This window comes from Podarcis gaigeae, assembly GCF_964106915.1.
Source record: "Podarcis gaigeae genome assembly, chromosome: 13".
NCBI lineage: Eukaryota > Metazoa > Chordata > Lepidosauria > Squamata > Lacertidae > Podarcis > Podarcis gaigeae.
In genome coordinates, this window is record NC_139689.1 from 5320258 (window position 1) to 5338542 (window position 18285).

General features: G+C 49.8%; 1 protein-coding gene across 4 annotated transcripts in view; it reads left to right on the plus strand.

Moving 5' to 3' along the window:
- Positions 1–15149, plus strand: part of GUCY2D (guanylate cyclase 2D, retinal) — a 50035-nt gene extending 34886 nt beyond the window's left edge. For all 4 annotated transcript variants that reach the window (XM_083706566.1, XM_083706569.1, XM_083706568.1 and 1 more), the window contains 12 exons: positions 25–201; positions 2138–2294; positions 3098–3247; positions 4524–4672; positions 4760–4923; positions 5552–5744; positions 6658–6832; positions 7026–7124; positions 8520–8614; positions 10203–10288; positions 10412–10538; positions 13105–15149. In XM_083706566.1, the coding sequence (XP_083562692.1) occupies positions 25–201; positions 2138–2294; positions 3098–3247; positions 4524–4672; positions 4760–4923; positions 5552–5744; positions 6658–6832; positions 7026–7124; positions 8520–8614; positions 10203–10288; positions 10412–10496 (1530 nt within the window). In that variant the 3' untranslated portion in view covers positions 10497–10538; positions 13105–15149. The remainder of the gene's footprint in view (positions 1–24; positions 202–2137; positions 2295–3097; positions 3248–4523; positions 4673–4759; positions 4924–5551; positions 5745–6657; positions 6833–7025; positions 7125–8519; positions 8615–10202; positions 10289–10411; positions 10539–13104) is intronic.
- Positions 15150–18285: the final 3136 nt, after the last annotated feature.

The window sequence follows — 18285 nt, forward strand, 5'->3', positions numbered from 1 at the left end:
CTTGTTACTTCCCCTCACCTTCAGCTCCGGGACCTGCGACACGAAAATGTGAACCTTTTCCTGGGCTTCTTCCATGACTGTGGGATCTTTGCCGTGGTCTCAGAGCACTGCACACGTGGCAGCCTTGAGGATCTAATCAATAACGAGGACATGAAGCTGGACTGGATGTTCAAGTCGTCCTTGCTGCTAGACCTTATTAAGGTGCTTGGGGGAGAGGGATCTAGCGATCTGGTTTTGGGGATCTGAGTGGGTAGGTAATGCCAGGCTGGGAACTTGGCACGAAGGGGATTTACCCATCCTAGGAAGAGGAGCAGGACATCTCTGATGGGAACAGGAAAGGAAACTGAAGTGTAGGTGGGTTCCCACAAGGCAAGGCACAGTGATAACAGCAAGAACCACATAATTGGGAAACGGGCAAAGCAACTGCTTATATACATTTCTGAAGGCCTGGGCCACTCCCGCTCCCAATGTGATTGGCTGTCTAAACTTCCACGCTGCGAATCACGACTCAGAGTTCAAGAGCCAATGGCAGAAGCCAAAATCCTGAAATGTTCCGTGACTGGATGTCGTGTATTGAATCAGAACACAGGAGCTCAGAATCCTTAGTCCAGACTGAAGCTCAGGCAAACACAGACCACTGAATACATAACAGAAACCACAGTACTGGCGGAGGAAGAGGAGTGCGGGGGGAGCACACTGCCCCCGGCAGCGCGATCCCGGCAGGGTACCATCACGGCTGTCCCCCCGCCCCCGCTGGGTGCCCTGCCCATGCAGGCGGCGCGCCTTGCCTCCAGGATGCGCGCCAGCCCTCCCCCCGCCTGCTTTCCGCCCCCCCCGGTGCCGGAGCATGAAGCTCCGCCACTGAACCGCAGAGTCCTGCTGGATCAGACCACAGTTCCTTTTTGTCCAGCATCTTCCTTCTTGCTGTGGCAAGTCAGTTGCCTCTGGGAAAGTCCACAAGCAGGGTTAGCAGGCAGTGACATTCCCATCCAGTAACTGAACCTGGGACCTTATACAAGCCAAACAGATACTCGACTGCTGACTTGTGTCTCTTCCCCAATCCATCTGGATTTTGCAGTATCCAGGGGTCTTGCTTGCCTGACAGAGAAGTCAGAGGTGTTCTATAGAACAAGGGAAACTTGTTGGCAGAATCATACTGGAGAGTCCACCACAGGTGGGTGGGTGGGTGGGTGGGCAGTGTAATAGGAATAATTTTGTGGGTTTTCCAACTTATGCAGTTCAGCAGGCTGGACACTGCTGCCCAAACCTCCTGGTCTATTTGTCAAAAACATCTGGATTGGCTTAGAACCAGTCTTCACAACCAGGTGTACTCCAGTTGTTTTACAGCTCCCATCAGCCTCAGAAAGCCTAGCAGCTCATCTACTTTTTCCTACCCCTTTCCCCTGGGAAAACATACCATTTATCGCTGAATTGGAACAAATGGCAATAGGGTTTTCCGTGGGGATAGCACAGGTTTTCTAGGGGATAGCAGGACAAAGGCAAATCTGCTCAGACCTGTGCCTAGAAAGCATGGGGCAAGTGGGAAATTGCTTGGATAATAATAATAATAATAATAATATATTATTTATACCCCACCCATCTGACTGGGTTTCCCCAGCCACTCTGGGCGGCTTTCAACAGAATATTAAAATACAATAGTCTATTAAACATTAAAAGCTTCCCTAAACAGGGCTACCTTCAGATGTCTTCTAAAAGTCTGGTAGTTGTTTTTCTCTTTGACATCTGGTGGGAGGGTGTTCCACAGGGCGGGCGCCACCACCGAGAAGGCCCTCTGCCTGGTTCCCTGTAACTTGGCTTCTCGCAGGGAGGGAACTGCCAGAAGGCCCTCGGAGCTGGACCTCAGTGTCCGGGCAGAATGATGGGGGTGGAGACGCTCCTTCAGGTATACTGGACCCATGTTTTTTAGGCATGGCAAACAGAAATGTGGACAAGCTGTAGGGATTTCAGTCCAAAACATCTGGAGGGCAGCAGGTTGGCAAAGGCTGGCTTCAAATATGTCCTGGCAGTAGGAGGGAGGAAAGAGAGAAATGGGTGCTGCTGTTCTTGGGAGGAGATCCAAGCAATAGAGCAGAGCTGTGAGCAGACACTTCACCCCTTTCTTCCCTCTGCTCTCCAGGGGATGAAATACCTTCACCATCATGACTTCCCACATGGGCGGCTGAAGTCTCGGAACTGTGTGGTGGATGGCCGCTTTGTCCTCAAGGTCACCGACCATGGCTACAACGAGCTGTTGGAGGCCCAGAAGATCCCACGAGAGACACCGAGCCCAGAGGGTTAGCAGGGGAAGTTGGGACCTGGGACAGGGAAGGGAGACACGCAAAGTCTGGGGTATGTTGCAGAGAGCTTTGCTAAGCAGGGAAGGTGTCGTTGCTGCTCCTTGCTATGAAATGCTTTTTAAAAGCAGTGACATACATTGCTCTACTGGCTGGCGCAGTTTTTCCACGGAATCATTCCCAACCTTGTGCCTCCAGCTGTTTTTGAACTACAACTCCCATCATCCCTGACTAGCAAGACCAGTGGCAAGGGATGATGGGAATTGTAGTCCAAAAACAGCTGGAGGCACAAGGTTGGGAAACACTGGATTAGAGATCAGCGGCAAAGAGCACTCTGGGATTTTGCCGGCCTGTCAACCAGAAATATAGATAGCAGCAAAGATTGCGTCCACCTCTGCATTTTCTAAGTTATGAAAGGAGGCTGAATCTTAGGTGTCTGTAGAGAAACAGTGCCCAAACATTTCAAGTTGCACTCTTTATTCCCAGCAATTTTAACAGGGACTTTGGGAGCAGGTTTTTAGCAAGGGGCTGCATAACTCAGGTACACACATCCGCTGTGTTTCAAGCAGCCAGTGGCTGAACAAGAGAGGAGCGAGGAAGTCTCCACCGCTGGCCTTGGAGGAGGCTGCAGGTTTTGCTCCCCTTGTTAGATTTGGAGAGGGAATCCATAATAAAGGGAACAGACCGATGGAGCTATAGAGAATGCCTGCAGATGCAGGGAATGAGAGGCAGAGAAGGCTGGGTATGATGGAGGAGGGGACGCCTCAAAGTGCTTGATTTTTGTTTCCCATGCCCCCTTCTAGACCGGTTATGGACGGCGCCTGAGCTACTGCGAGACCCATCCCAGGAGCGGAAAGGCTCTTTCCGGGGAGATGTCTTCAGTATCTCCATAATTATGCAGGAAGTCATATGCCGTGCTGCCCCCTATTGCATGCTGGACATGACCCCTGAAGGTATATAAAGGGCAGGGATTGGTGGTGACAGGGATTGGTGGTGACAGGCCAGATCCCATCCCCAAACTTTCCTTGTCTGTATGACTATTTTTGAGCCTGGCCTTTCTACATGCCAAGCAGAGGCTCTGCTCCTGAACAACGGGCCCATCCCATGTAACATGGCATTGTTGTTGTTGTTTAGTTGTTTAGTCGTGTCCGACTCTTCGTGGCCCCACAGACCAGAGCTCGCGAGGCACTCCTGTCTTCCACTGCCTCCCACAGTCTGGTCAAACTCATGTTAGTAGCTTCGACAACACTGTCCCACCATCTCGTCCTCTGTCGTCCCCTTCTCCTAGTGCTCTCAATCTTTCCCAACACCAGGGGCTTTTCCAGGGAGTCTTCACTTCTCATGAGGTGGCCAAAGTCTTGGAGCCTCAGCTTCAGGATTTGTCTTTCCAGTGAGCACTCAGGGCTGATTTCCTTAAGAATGGAGAGGTTTGATCTTCTTGCAGTCCATGGGACTCTCCAGAGTCTCCTCCAGCACCAGAATTCAGAAGCATCCATTCTTCGGCAATCAGTCTTCTTTATGGTCCAGCTCTCACTTCCATACATCACTCCTGGGAAAATCATAGCTTTAACTATGGCATTTAACATGGCATTACCACATTGCTTTTCCATGGCAAACTTTGTCTGGTGTGAATTGGAGGGTCACTCTGGAGTTGGTCATGCTGGATGACAAATATGGAAAAGTTAGAACCATAGAGCTAAACTCCCTGCAATGCAGGGATCTCAACTAAAGCATCCATGACAGATGCCATCCAACCTCTGCTTAAAAACCTCCAAGGAAGAAGAGTCCATTCCACTGTTGAACCGCTCTTACTGTCAGAAAGTTCTTCCTAATGTTTAGTCGGAATCTCCTTTCTTGTAACTTGAAGCCATTGAGTCCTACCCTCCAGGGCAGGAGAAAGCAAACTTGCTCCATATTCCATGGGGCAGCTCTTAAGATATTTGAGGATGGCTATCACATTGGTTTGGTTTGGAGAGTTGAGCAGGGTTGCTGTGGTGGGTAGGTGAGTTAACGCGCAGGGCCCCGAGTCAAGTGGAGCAGAAACATGGCGGGAGTTAAGAAAGGGTGCAGGGTGGCTGGTTGATTACATGCAGAGGACAGGCCCTGTTGTAGGGTTTGGTTGCTGAAACACAGAGTGCTGTGTGAAGCAGGTAGTTTATGCAGTGATTGCAGAGTGGAGAGGAGTTGGCCTGCCCAGGACAGAAGCGAATTGTTTTCCTTGTCCGACAGAGATCATCAAGAAAGTAGAAAAGCCGCCCCCACTCTGCCGGCCCTCTGTTTCGGTAGACCAAGCCCCGATGGAGTGCATTCAGCTGATGAAGCAGTGCTGGAGTGAGCAGCCTGAGAAAAGGCCAAACATCAACCAGATTTTTGACCAGGTGAGTGGGCCTCCCGAGTAGCTATTTGCCAGGATCCCAGAGGGTAGGAGATCGCTTCCTAATGCCCCTTCCGTCCCTCTCCTGCAGTTCAAGAGCATCAACAAAGGTCGGAAGACAAACATCATCGACTCCATGCTACGGATGTTGGAGCAGTACTCCAGCAACTTGGAGGACTTGATCCGGGAGCGAACGGAAGAGCTGGAGGTTGAGAAGCAAAAGACAGACAAGTTGTTGACGCAGATGTTGCCCCCGTGAGTCTGTGGAAATTATGTGCGGAGCTTAAGTGGGGCAACCAGAGCGTGTCCTGATGGCCTGACATTCCTAGAAATGAGGGAATTGCCTGTTCACCTGTGCATGTAAGAGGTCTCCAAGTGGGTTGTGTTGCAGGTCAGGTACAGGAAATGCCCGAAACTTCTACAGAAGACATTTCTGCTCTCTTCCTGTTGAGGCTCAGTCCGTTTCCTGTCTCAGCTCAGTGCAACAACCTGTTTGGAGTCTCTCTCCTTCAATCTGTTCTCTTACACCCTAGCTATTCTTTCATCTCCTCCTTTATTTCGGGGGGGGGCGTGGCGTTTTTTTGTCCTCATTTATTTTCTCCAACCGCTCTTTCTCTGTTTCTCAAAGTTTCCCATCTTTTTTTAAGGCTCCCCTTTTCTGAGCTCCCTTCTGAGCCATGAAGCAAGGATTTTTCTTGCTGCCCCTTCCTTGCTTTGCTGGGATTAATATGTTCTGTCAGCAGTGAGAATTGCTAAGCTTGGAGAGAAATTGGGGGAAGCTGTTTTTTAAACATATTGTTAATTGCAATTACAGGCACCCTTAAGTGCTTTCTGATGCTCCAAAGGAGAGACTGGCTGACATTTCTGCTTGTCACCCCTTCAGTTCAGTAGCGGAGGCCCTGAAGACTGGCGCTCCAGTGGAACCAGAGTATTTTGAAGAGGTGACCTTGTACTTCAGTGACATTGTGGGCTTCACCACCATCTCAGCCATGAGTGAGCCCATTGAGGTGGTTGACCTTCTGAATGACCTTTACACCCTCTTTGATGCCATCATCGGCTCCCATGATGTCTATAAGGTACAGACCTGTCGGCTCTGTCAGCCACCTTTACTGTGGGCAGGAGGCCAAGAAAGGCTGGGGCTTGGAGGATCCAAGGGATGTGAAAGAAAAGAAGATAGGACGACACGGGTGTTTAGTGTTGCCAAGCGAAACTCAGATTGGCTGGGAAGTGGAGGATGCTTCTAGGGCTCCTGAACGGCTTCCTAGTGATAATCAGGAGAGGGATGTTCTTCAGGGTCCATTTCCTAGGTCTCCCTGGCCCTCTGGCAACTGGGGGAGCCTCTTTCATCATGGACTCAACCCCTACTAGGGTTCTGTCCTGGGCATGGGACAGGATTTTAGCCTGAGTGGAGAATGTGCTAGATATAGATATGTCCAGGGATAAACAGGTCACATATTGCTAGTAAAAATTTAGGAGCCAGGAGGTGAAGTCAGGTCAAGCAAAGGTCAGTCAACTCAGATGATAGATGCAGGTCTGATAAACCAGAGGTCAACATCCTTAAAGGCTAAGTAGCAAGGTGGTTAGCACCCTGGAGAGCTCCAGGTGACACACATGCTGGCTGTCAGACAAGGCAGGATGGGGACATTCATTCCAGGGAATCCCGACTGAGCCTTAACTAGGACTGCAACTTCCTCTGGGCAGCTAGGTGGGTGGAGCCTCTCCCCTTAAAGGAGCCCAGACTGCTTCTGAAGCTGCTGCCTCCAGCAGCGTGGTGGAGCTCTGGGTTCTGCTGCGGCCTCTGAACTGGAACCCAGTGTGGGCAGGCAACGTGACCTCTTCAGGCTGGAGAGGTGCTGGCATCAGGAACTCTACTGATGAGGCAAAGCCTGGTTCTCAGAGCAGGCCCTGTTCCTGGCTCGAGGTGTCCCCTGAATCCATGGCCTCCTCCCTTGAGAACGGGCTCCATTTCCACCTGGCTTCTCCCAACAGGTGGAGACCATTGGCGATGCCTACATGGTTGCTTCCGGACTGCCCAAGCGCAACGGCAACCGGCACGCAGGTGAGATCGCCAACATGTCGCTGGATATCCTCAGCGCTGTCGGCACCTTCAAGATGCGTCACATGCCAGAAGTGCCAGTACGGATCCGCATCGGCCTGCACTCAGGTAGGCTGTCACGAAGGCAGGGCTGCTGCAATGGCCTCCAGCCACAGGGACCCACCTGTACTTTGTGGCCCTATCCACCCTTACTGGGCTCTTCTGAAGAGAGCTCAACAGGGCAGGAGGGGAGAGGTGATGGGGAGAGCTTTTAAGGTTGAAGAAACCTCTGAGCTCAAGGCTGATCTGTTTCCCATGGCAGGGCCTTGCGTGGCTGGTGTGGTGGGGCTGACGATGCCACGGTACTGTCTTTTCGGAGACACAGTCAACACCGCCTCACGGATGGAGTCCACAGGACTGCGTGAGTAGCACATGGCCTAGACTGGGGGGCTGCAGGGGGAGGGGGTTTCTGCTGGGGGTGGAGTCTGCCCAATTTGGATGCCACTAATAATAATATTGTAGGGACGCGGGTGGCTCTGTGGGTTAAACCACAGAGCCTAGGACTTGCTGATCAGAAGGTCAGCAGTTTGAATCCCCGCCACGGGGTTGCTCGGTCCCTCCTCCTGCCAACCTAGCAGTTCGAAAGCATGTCAAAGTGCGAGTAGATAAATAGGTACCGCTCCGGCGGGAAGGTAAAGAGCGTTTCCGTACGCTGCTCTGATTCGCCAGAAGCGGCTTAGTCCTGCTGGCCACATGACCCGGAAGCTGTACGCCGGCTCACTCGGCCAATAAAGCGAGATGAGCGCCGCAACCCCAGAGTCGGCCACGACTGGACCTAATGGTCAGGAGTCCCTTTACCCTTTTACCTAATAATAATATTATATTTCTTACACCCTTCCCATCTGACTGGGTTGTCCCAGCCACTCCGGGTGGCTTCCAACAAACATAGGAATAAAAGGCAATAATTTAAAAAGCCATCAAACTTTATGGCGATAGATTAGGGAGCAAATAGAAATTCGAGGAAGGGCCTCTGCTGTGTATGAAGCTTCGATCCATGGTGGCATTAATGGCTCTCCAGGGATTCAGGCCGGCGCCTTTCTCAGCCTCACAAGGAGATGCTGGGGATTAAACATTAGGAAGAACTTCCTGACAGTAAGAGCTGTTTGACAGTGGAATTTGCTGCCAAGGAGTGTGGTGGAGTCTCCTTCTTTGGAGGTCTTTAAGCAGAGGCCTGACAACCATATGTCAGGAGTGCTCTGATGGTGTTTCCTGCTTGGCAGGGAGTTGGACTCGATGGCCCTTGTGGTCTCTTCCAACTCTATGATTAAACCTGGGACCTTTTGCACACTAAGCATGCATGCCCCTTCCCCTGGTTTTGGGATCCCAGCCATTGGTCGGGGGGGGGGGGAGGGTTTTCTCCCTTTCTCATAACACTAGAACTCATGGATAGCCAATGAAGTGTTTAGGATGGATAAAAGAAAGTCCTCCTTCACACAGCGTTAAACCATGAAACTTGCTCCCACAGGTGGCAGTGATGGCCACCAACACAGATGACTTTAAAAGTGGGGTGGACAAATTCATGGAGGAGGCGAGGGCTATGGAGGCAGCAATGCTTCTGGAGACCAGTTGCTGGAAGCCACTGGAGGGAGCAGGACTCATGTGCTCAAATCCTGCTTGTGGATTTCCCACGGGCATCTGGTTGGCCACTGTGAGAACAGGATGCTGGAGGAGATGGGCCTGATCCAGAAGACCCTTCTTATGCTCCTATGTCTCCCAGAGGCATCCACATCTCACCCCCCACCTGCTGTCTCCACAGCTTATCGAATCCACGTCAACATCCGCACCGTTCAGATCCTACATGACCTCAAGGAGGGCTACAAGCTGGACCTCCGAGGCAAGACAGAGCTCAAGGTACCTGGGGCAAGGGAGGGGCGTCTTCCGACTGCAAGGACCCTCCAATTCTCCCTCCTATCTCCGGTCAACGCTCCACCCAGAGGATGCAGAACAGACCCAAATCACTAGGATGGGGGAGGGGGGAGCCCTCTGGCAAGCAAAAGAGACGCCCCCTTCATTAGTATGTGTGTCCATGGGTGATGGTTTCTCTGGCAGGGAAGCAAACAGAGCAGCCCCAGTGTGGGCAGCACACCTGTGTGTGCTTTGGAACTGCTAGATCAGCAGTTCCCAAACTGTTTGGGGCCACTGCCTCGCCCATCCCGTTGCATAAATCCATCCCCAGTGCCGCCTACCCTACCCTGTAAAAAGCATTGTTCAGAATAGCCGTTTGCCCAACCCACTAAGGAAGATAAGAGCACAATGGAATTCAAAACCGTAGCCATCGATTGCACAATTATTCAAAATTGATTTACAACTAAGTAGTGTATTTAATTTGGCAAAATGGATTAACTTGTTCCAGGGACAACCAGCTTCTCAAGATGATAGTCCTTTACACCTGCAGTGTACCTCCTCTGTTTTATGAATTACAGATAGGTAGCCGTGTTGGTCTGCCATAGTCAAAACAAAAAAATTCCTTCCAGTAGCACCTTAGAGACCAACTAAGTTAGTTCTTGGTATGAGCTTTCGTGTGCATGCACACTTCTTCAGATACACTGTTTTATGAAATTAGTTAGCCCATCTAGCACTTAATAGAATTTATAGAATTTAGCACGGAATAAAATGTATGTGCTTTGGTAATCCCTACATTTACCTTCTGTAATGGAACCTGTGTATCGATGCTCTAATGACTTTTGTGCTATCTGGACTTCTCAGCCCTGACCCACCCTGTATATCTGAGTGCTCCTTGCATAGTGTAGCAACAGAATGTTTATGTGACAGGCTGTTCTTGCCTTGAGTCTTCCCAGGGGGGAAGCTATAGGAACGGTATGTTAAGGACTTTTTGGATGTCTGCTTGTCAAGAAGACAGACAGTAAGTGTGTGAAATGAACGGTCTAAGGCATCAAGAGACCGGGGCACCCAAGGTAATGGGTGAAAGAGGATAACGAAGAGAAGCAAAACAGCTTTAGCTCCCTGACCTTTCACGTATGCATTATATGAGCTTATATGTTTCTGAAAACCCCATGCAAGCTGTGTTAAAATGTGCCTCGGACACAGTTCTCCTAACTGGTGGTCCTCTGAACTCCTGGTTTGGAAATGCTGTCGCTTATCTCTTAATAAACTGGGACGCTAAGCTTGTATATCTCTCTTGGCTGCATTTCTCTTTAAGGTGTTATTCCCTCACCTGGGCATGAACCATTAAGAGGTGGTTTAGAAGTAAGTTCTTAGCCCACTGCTGCCCCCTTGCCTCTTAGCCCCCCCCCAGGTAATCCCACTGCCCCCTCGCCCAAGGGGAGGTAGCACCTGCCTTGGGAACTGCTGTGTTGGCAAAACACTTCTGGTGTCACCTGTTGCAAGGATTTGGGGGGGGGGGCTGCTCTTGGTGCTCAGGGAGTTCATCCGAAACATGTCCTTGCACCCGCATCAGCCTCTTTCTTTTTCTCCGCAGGGAAAAGGCACTGAAGAGACATTTTGGCTTACAGGCCGTGCGGGCTTTAACAAACCTATCCCCACGCCCCCTGACCTACAGCCAGGGTGAGTTCAGAGGACAAGGAACAGAACATCCAGCTTTGGAACAGAATAGGGTGGGCTCTGGGCTCTTGGGGGACACGGCCCCCTTCTCCACACAAACCCCCTGTTTCTCTTCTCTGCTTCCAGGGCGAGCAACCATGGGATAAGCATGCACGAGATCCCAGAAGACCGAAGGAAGAAGCTAGAGAAAGCACGCGGAGGGAATGCGTAGCCAGAGAGCAGCCATGTTAACATGAGCCCACTTGTGATGGAGGTGAGGCTGGGACAGAAGGGGGGGGGTGAAACATGTGCCCTTGGACTTGCACACCCAGCCTCTGCCTCCAAGAGACTTTGAGCTCCTCTCCTATCCTTGCAAAATGTGATCTGCCCTGAATCCTCCTGTTACTTCAGGGGTGTGGAGAAAGGATAATAATAATAATAATTTATTATTTATACCCCGCCCATCTGGCTGGGTTTCCCCAGCCACTCTGGGTGGCTTCCAACAAAACACTAAAATGCAAGAAGCTATTAAACATTAAAAGCTTCCCTAAACAGGGGTGCCTTCAGATGTCTTCTAAAAGTTTGGTAGTTGTTTATCTCTTTGACATCTGATGGGAGGGCGTTCCACGGAGCGGGTGCCACTACCGAGAAGTCCCTCTGCCTAGTTCCCTGTAACTTGGCTTCTCGCAGGGAGGGAACCACCAGAAGGCCCTCAGTGTTGGACCTCAGTGTCCAGGCAGAACAATGGGGGTGGAGACGCTCCTTCAGATATAGTGGCCCTTTGAGGCTGTTTAGGGCTTTAAAGGTCAGCACCAACACTTTGAATTGTGCTTGAAAACGTACTGGGAGCCAGTGTAGGACTTTCAAGACGGATGTTATATGGTCTCGGATTCTTGTGTCTTCTCTCTTCACTTCTAATGCCCCATCTCCAGCAAGTAGCTTTGAGCCACCTGCATTTTCTCATTCCTCTGCCTGGTTTCTGGATTTGAAGATGTTAGGGACTGGGGGAGAAATTCAGGTCGGTTTGAATTTCAGGGTGAAGCTACCTAATTTGCCATGCCCTGAACAAGACCCTTTGGCATTTATACGTCTCCACATTCTGCATCAAGGATCTTCAACCAAAGAATGTGTAAAGAAATGCATGTATTGGGGGGGGGGGTAAAGAACTGCACATATCAGCGAGTATCATTGCTTGAAAAAACATGTGTATTGGGCAAAAACATGTACAAGAAATGCAAGGACTTTAAAAGAAGAAAATGCAAACTGGTGTGGAAATGTGGTAGGAAAAGAACGGGAAAATGAGAAGCCGAGGAAAGTCAGATTTCTCCAGCCTAGGGCTTGCCGATCAGAAGGTCGGTGGTTCAAATCCCTGCGACGGGGTGAGCTCCCGTTGCTCAGTCCCTGCTCCTGCCCACCTAGCAGGTCGAAAGCACGTCAAGTGCAAGTAGATAAATAGGAACCGCTCCAGCGGGGAGGTAAACGGCATTTCTGTGCACTGCTCTGGTTCGCCAGAAGCGGCTTAGTCATGCTGGCCACATGACCCGGAAGCTGTATTGACCCTCGGCCAATAAAGCAAGATGAGCCCCGCAACCCCAGAGTCGGCCAACTAATGGTCAGGGGTCCCTTTACCTTTACCTTCCATTACAACAAGTGTTGGGCTGAAGACAACGACAATAATCCACCAACAGCATACAAATCAATATGGCTAACCTGATCCAAAACACCCACCCAGCCCACTCACACACGAAAGCAAAGATCACCACAGGCAATCTCGAACAAACAACCACACCCTAGGCCAACCCCAACCTCTCTCACCACCAAGGGAACACAAGTGAACAGCACATGCAACGCTGACACCAAACCCCACATACATTAAGCATAACAGAAACATTGCCACCCGACCCCACCCCCACCCATCTTCCCTCCCTCCACCCCTTCTCCCCCCCCCCCCTCTCCCCCTAATGTCTCAACAAATGAAACAGATTTGTAAAAATGTTACATGGAAAAAATATGAGAGACATTACACTTCTGTAAAACATGAAAATCTTTAATAAAGAGAGAGAGAGAGAGAGAGAGAGAGAGAGAGAGAGAGAGAGAAGAGTTGTTGGGCTGTGGAACGGACTCCCTCGGAAGGTGGTGGGCTGTTTTTGGTTGGAGGTTTTTAAACAGAGGTTGGACAGCCTTCTATCAGGGATTCTTTAGCTGTGTTTCCTGCATTGCTGGGACTTGGGCTAGATGGCCCTGGGATCGCAGTCCTATGATCCTGTGATTCCATATGCTGCAGCACAGGATAGTGTAACGTAGGACTTCCTACGGCCTACTTATTTCTCTCTCTGGCCATAGAGATATGGCCTAGAGCAATGTTTCCCAACCTTGTGCCTCCAGCTGTTTTTGGACTTGCCACTGGTCTTGCTAGTCAAGGATGATGGGAGTTGTAGTTCAAAAACAGCTGGAGGCACAAGGTTGGGAAACACTGGCATAGAGCACCCCATAGTGGAGTGGATTGCTCCGGGGCATTTCACACTTTTGATCTGCTGGATAACTCGGTTGGTTAGAGTGTGTTGCTGACAATGCCCAGGTTGTGGGTTTGATCCCCATAAGGGACAGCTGCAGATTCCTGCACTGCAAGGGATTAGACTAGATGGTCCTCTATGCCAGTGTTTCCCAACCTTGTGCCTCCAGCTGTTTTTGAACTACAATTCCCATCATCCCTGACCACTGGTCTTGCTAGTCAGGGATGATGGGAGTTGTAGTTCAAAAACAGCTGGAGGCACAAGGTTGGGAAACACTGCTCTATGCTTCTGTGGTCTTACCTAACTCTCTTTCTCCTGTTTATGCAGCTCAAACAGCAACAGAGACCTGTGGCCTGCACCTGCCGCCGCTTTCTAACCAACTCTGATGAGGCCTTTCACGCAGCCTGCGAGGCAGGTAGTCAGGAGCGACCTTTGGAAGGGGGATGAATCCGCAGTTGGTCCTCGAGGGACTCGCAGCCTCCTTCGCCCGCGGCCATCTTGGACTCACCCTTTCTTCACTCTTCTCTCTTCCTCTGCCACTCTTGCTGGCTCTGGTGCACAAAGGACCTTTGGCCAACCTAGAATTCACTCTCCAACCAAAAAAGGAAAACGAAAAGTGTCCAGTGTGCGGCGGGACTTCCGGCCAAATCCGAGAACGGCTGTGGATTCTTCTCTCTCGCCTCCATTGCCACAGACTATAATGGAAGGGTGGTGGAAGGCCTGTTTTTGGAGAGGGTTTCTTCGGAGTGGATTAGGGTCGACGGGGGGACGGGGACTCTGTCATGGTTTCTTGTGGCCAATGCAGAATGATTCCATAGAGGACAGTCCTGGTGATCTGGTTAAATGGAGCCATGTTTGGGGCTAGAGGGAGCAGGCTTTGTTCCTGTCCCACTCTAAGCACTTGTGTCTGTAGACCCAGCAGGTAGCAGAGTGGCCTTGGCGCGGTGTAGATTCACTGCCCCTTCTCTTTTCGGAGAACGGGCAGGTTCCATGTGGAGATTAAACTGGGAGGGAGGAGGTTGAGGAGCCTTATCAGACAGGATGTGCCTGGAGATTCATCATGGCCCCATGTTTAAGCAAGCGAACCATCCTTTGGGAATTCAGCTCATATAGCTAACCACTAGATGACAGCGTTTCCTGATGGGAATACTTGCAGGACTTTCAGAAATTGGCTTTTCTTCTTAAGGGGGTGGCCGCGTATTACAAACCCTTGAGCCCTAACGTTTCTTTAGAACCAGTAATAAAGAACAGTAAACAGATACTTTGGGACTGGGCTGTTTAGAGTGGAGAAGTGAGGAGGGTGTGGAGTATCTTGACAGTAGCCCCGAATCTCCCGGGTGAAAATATGGATCTCTCTGGGATGTCATTTAGTATTCGACATTAAGCCTCCAGCTGGACATTCTGCAGCCAGGCTAAGCATTCAAGGAGATGAGGAAGGGATTGGGGCAAGTTGGAGGATGGGTTGGGGCTGCAAACATTTGTTCTGATCTACAAACCTATTGCGAATAGTATTCTGCACCCCAGAAGAGTTTTCTTAATGGGATGTCCCTTGAAACAGCCTGTGTGTTACGAGTTACGTTTCAGAAAAGCGTTGGAAATCGGCTTTCAGAAGGGTTTTTGGCTATAAATTTACCCACGGCAGCAATTTTTCCTCAGAAATCCCAGGTGATACTTCGAAAACCTGGCTCATTTTCATCTTCGGATTCAAATAATTGGTTTCAAAGGGGTTGTTGGAATTGATCCTCGGAGGTCATCTGTGGTTGACTGTCTTTGTCTGAATTTCAAAAGCTTGCTCAATACGCAGAGCAAAACTTTGCTCCCGGTATCTATCTGCAGGCAAAACTGTTAGAAGACATGTCATCCTGTGGTGAGATGGCACATGCAATTGAGCAGTATGTATATAAGATTATATTTCTTCAAAGGGATTTTTGTTATTTGTCACCAGGCAAAAAAATATTTTCCTTAAAGGGGCAGGCAGTGGCAATCAATTACCATTTCCCCACTGGGCAAGGATTGGCTGGCCTCAGAATTTGTCTATCATTTTCATAGACTGTGTACAAATTGTACTTATTTTCTTCATTCTTATTATCAGCATTGGGATATTTTATTTAATTATATATATATATATATATATATATGGTGTTTTTTGCAATGTTATTTTGCTGATCTGAGCGGCGAGGGTACAGGGCAGTGGTAGCATCTGTGGGGGTCGGGGAGGCTAAGAATGTATGTGTACAATATATGCATCCTTGCGACATGGCAGAGGCGATCCTTATACTCTGTATCCTATGGGAATGCCCAGTAGGTGCTTTGCAGCTGGTCCATAAATGACTGTATGTGCGAACTCTGCAATTAAAGGGCCAGACTAGTGATCCTAAGGGGTGTGTTGGATTATTTGACCTGCCCAAGCGGGGCTTACACTGCAGTTGGGGTTTTGCCCTTAAACCGAGTTAGTACTGGCTCACCCCCAGTCCTCCCAGGATGTGTTCCTGAGCTGGCCCAACTGCACACAGGCAGACGCTAAATCAGGGGTCAGCAGACATTTTCAGCAGGGGGCCTGTCCACTGTCCCTCAGACCTTGTGGGGGGCCGGACTGTATTTGGGGGGGGGGGGAAATGAACAAATTCCTATGCCTCACAAATAACCCAGAGATGCATTTTAAATAAAAGGACACATTCTACTCATGTAAAAACACCAGGCAGGCCCCACAAATAACCCAGAGATGCATTTTTAAATAAAAGGACACATTCTACTCATGTAAAAACACCAGGCAGGCCCCACAAATAACCCAGAGATGCATTTTAAATAAAAGGACACATTCTACTCATGTAAAAACACATTGATTCCCCGACCGCGGGCCGGATTGAGAAGGCGATTGGGCCGGATTCGGCCCCCGGATCTTAGTTTGCCTACCCATGATCATCATCATCATGGACTCTTAGAATTGTAGAGTTGGAAGGGAAACCGAGGATCATCTAGTCCAACCCGCCCGCAATGTGGGTATCTCAACTAAAGCATCCATGACAGATGGCCATCCCCTCCTTATCCGGGACACAGCACAGCCAGAGCAAGAAAAGGTGTGTGCTGTATTCTGCTACAAAGCAACCAAAGGGCCAACCTGAATGGGACAGTGTCGAGTAGTGGTTAGTGTTGGACTAACTCGGCGATGAGGCTCCCTTGGTGAAGTTGGGCTAGTCATTCTCTGTCGGCCTGGCCTACCTTGCAAAGTTGTTGTTAGGGTAAAAGTGTGTTGAGGAGAAACCATGTATGCAGCTGCCATGAGCCCCTTGGAGGAAAAAGGGGGGGGTGAAGGGTGGGATTCAATTAGGTTTCACTCACTGAAATAAATGCACACAGTTAATTCGTTTCAGCGAATCTGCTCTGAGGAAAATTTAGTTCAATACCACCCTAAATGTAATAATATTAGGAATGTTGGGGGTGTTAGATTCAGTTCACATTTATAGGCAAAACTACCTAATTCACACTTTTTGGGGGGAGGAACACAAATCGAAATGCCATCTGTTGGAAGTTGTATTTCCCTGAATTTTGCAATGCAATTCTCTAGTCAAGCAAGATGTTACAAAAATACAACACAATCATGTGAAAAATTGTATATGAGGCAAAATTTCACACAAATAGCTTAATGGTTAAACCATGCGCTAAATGATTCCTTTGGAGAAAGAATATTATTAGCTGCACTATTTTGCCTGCTTGGAAAACTTCACCAGCTGAGTTTCTGCCTGTTTCTGGATAGCTGCAGGCCAGGCAGGAATCCACCCATCTCTGTTACAGATGAGGAGAGGCAGATCGGCAGTGGATCTTCACGATGACAGGCACAAGCAATATTTCTCAAGCACAGCTGGTTAATTCTAACAATGAAGAAACAAAACCACAAACGCACCTTCCGGTGTCTTGCAACGATGACTCCAGTTTTCTGGCGGTAGCTGAACAACAACATCTTTCCTCAAAAGTTGTTTTCGGTGTTGTTCTGCATCCACTTTGCTTCTTTTCTCCAGTGCCGGATTTATGCACAGTGGTACCTCGGGTTACAGACGCTTCAGGTTACAGACTATGCTCACCCAGAAATAGTACCTTGGGTTAAGAACTTTTCTTCAGGATGAGAACAGAAATCGGGCTCTGGTGGTGCGGCGGCAGCAGGAGGCCCCATTAGCTACAGTGGTGCTTCAGGTTAAGAACAATTTCAGGTTAAGAATGGACCTCCAGGACGAATTAAGTACTTAACCCGAGGTACCACTGTATAGGCTACGTAGGCTGAAGCCTAGGACCTCTAGATGTAGGGGGCCTACCCAGCCTGCCTGCCCTCCCCCATTTAAAAAGAATTTAAAATGAATTAAGGGCCACGATGTCTCAAGAGAGGTTGTCCGCACTGAGCATTGTGTACATTGAAAGTGACAAACTTAGACAAACAAATTTTGATGAGGTTTTCTGATGTCCTTTAGAGGAGAAATTGTGAATTGCAGAATTTTAAATACCCATCATTACCCTTGAGCTTCACTCAATTTAGTTTATAACGCTCTTCCATTTTCTTCTAGTTGTGAGGGTGGGAGGAGCTGAGGGCCTCTCTTCATCGAAATCCAGCCCTGCTTTTCTCTCTCCCCCACCCCCCATTTTTATAGGGTATTTGAGAATAAGTAAATCCACAAGCAGAGGAAGCTACCTGTTCAATAATGACCGCTCCCCGCATAAAATGGGGGGGGGGGCGCCCTTTGCGTGGATGCGCACAGCCCCTGGATCTGGAGCGGCTCTATCAACACAGGCTTGGCTTTGCCTTCCCCCAGGTGGGGTACCTGGAGGTCTCCGCCTACCTCAGTCAGTTGTCCAATCCCGCCTGGGGGGAAGCGATGCCAAGGAGACCAGGCCAGGTAGGGGAGGGACTACCTGCTCGCACAATAGAGGGAGGATCTTACCTGGGAATCCTCACTTGGCTCCAGAGCTTCTCCCACGCTACCCACCCTCAGTTCAGTCTTATTTTGCAGGTTAACTTTTCTTCACAGGTATGCAGGCGCTGCTACGTTAAGGTTGCTGTTAAAGTGCTGGAAAGGAATTCCCCTGCATTGGCAGGTTTTACCTTTCCCGTAGCAAAATGTCACAACTTTGGCGATATCAGGCCTTGGGCGGAATCCTTTAGTCTATCTTCCTCTTTGCAGCGGCGATGCCAGGGTTCCCTGTTAAAGGGGTTTCTGAAGGGAGGCTTTGACCGTACGCCGAGAGGTCGTCATTGCTCTCCCCGGCGCCAGCGGTGTAACGGGGGCGGCTATCTCTGCTTGAACATATGTTCTCCAGAGCCGGCCCATCCCCCCCGAATGGATAACCCTGATGTTCCCTAGGTCCCCAGCTGGGGAGGGATAATGCCCAATGCCTGAGCCAAGTTCTACCCACATCTGAAATATACAAGTTGTGGCCAATTTAATCCCATAGCACGTTGTCTTGAGTCATTATTCCACATGACAGGAGGGGCCGCCCGGGATGTGGGGGACTCCGCCTGTC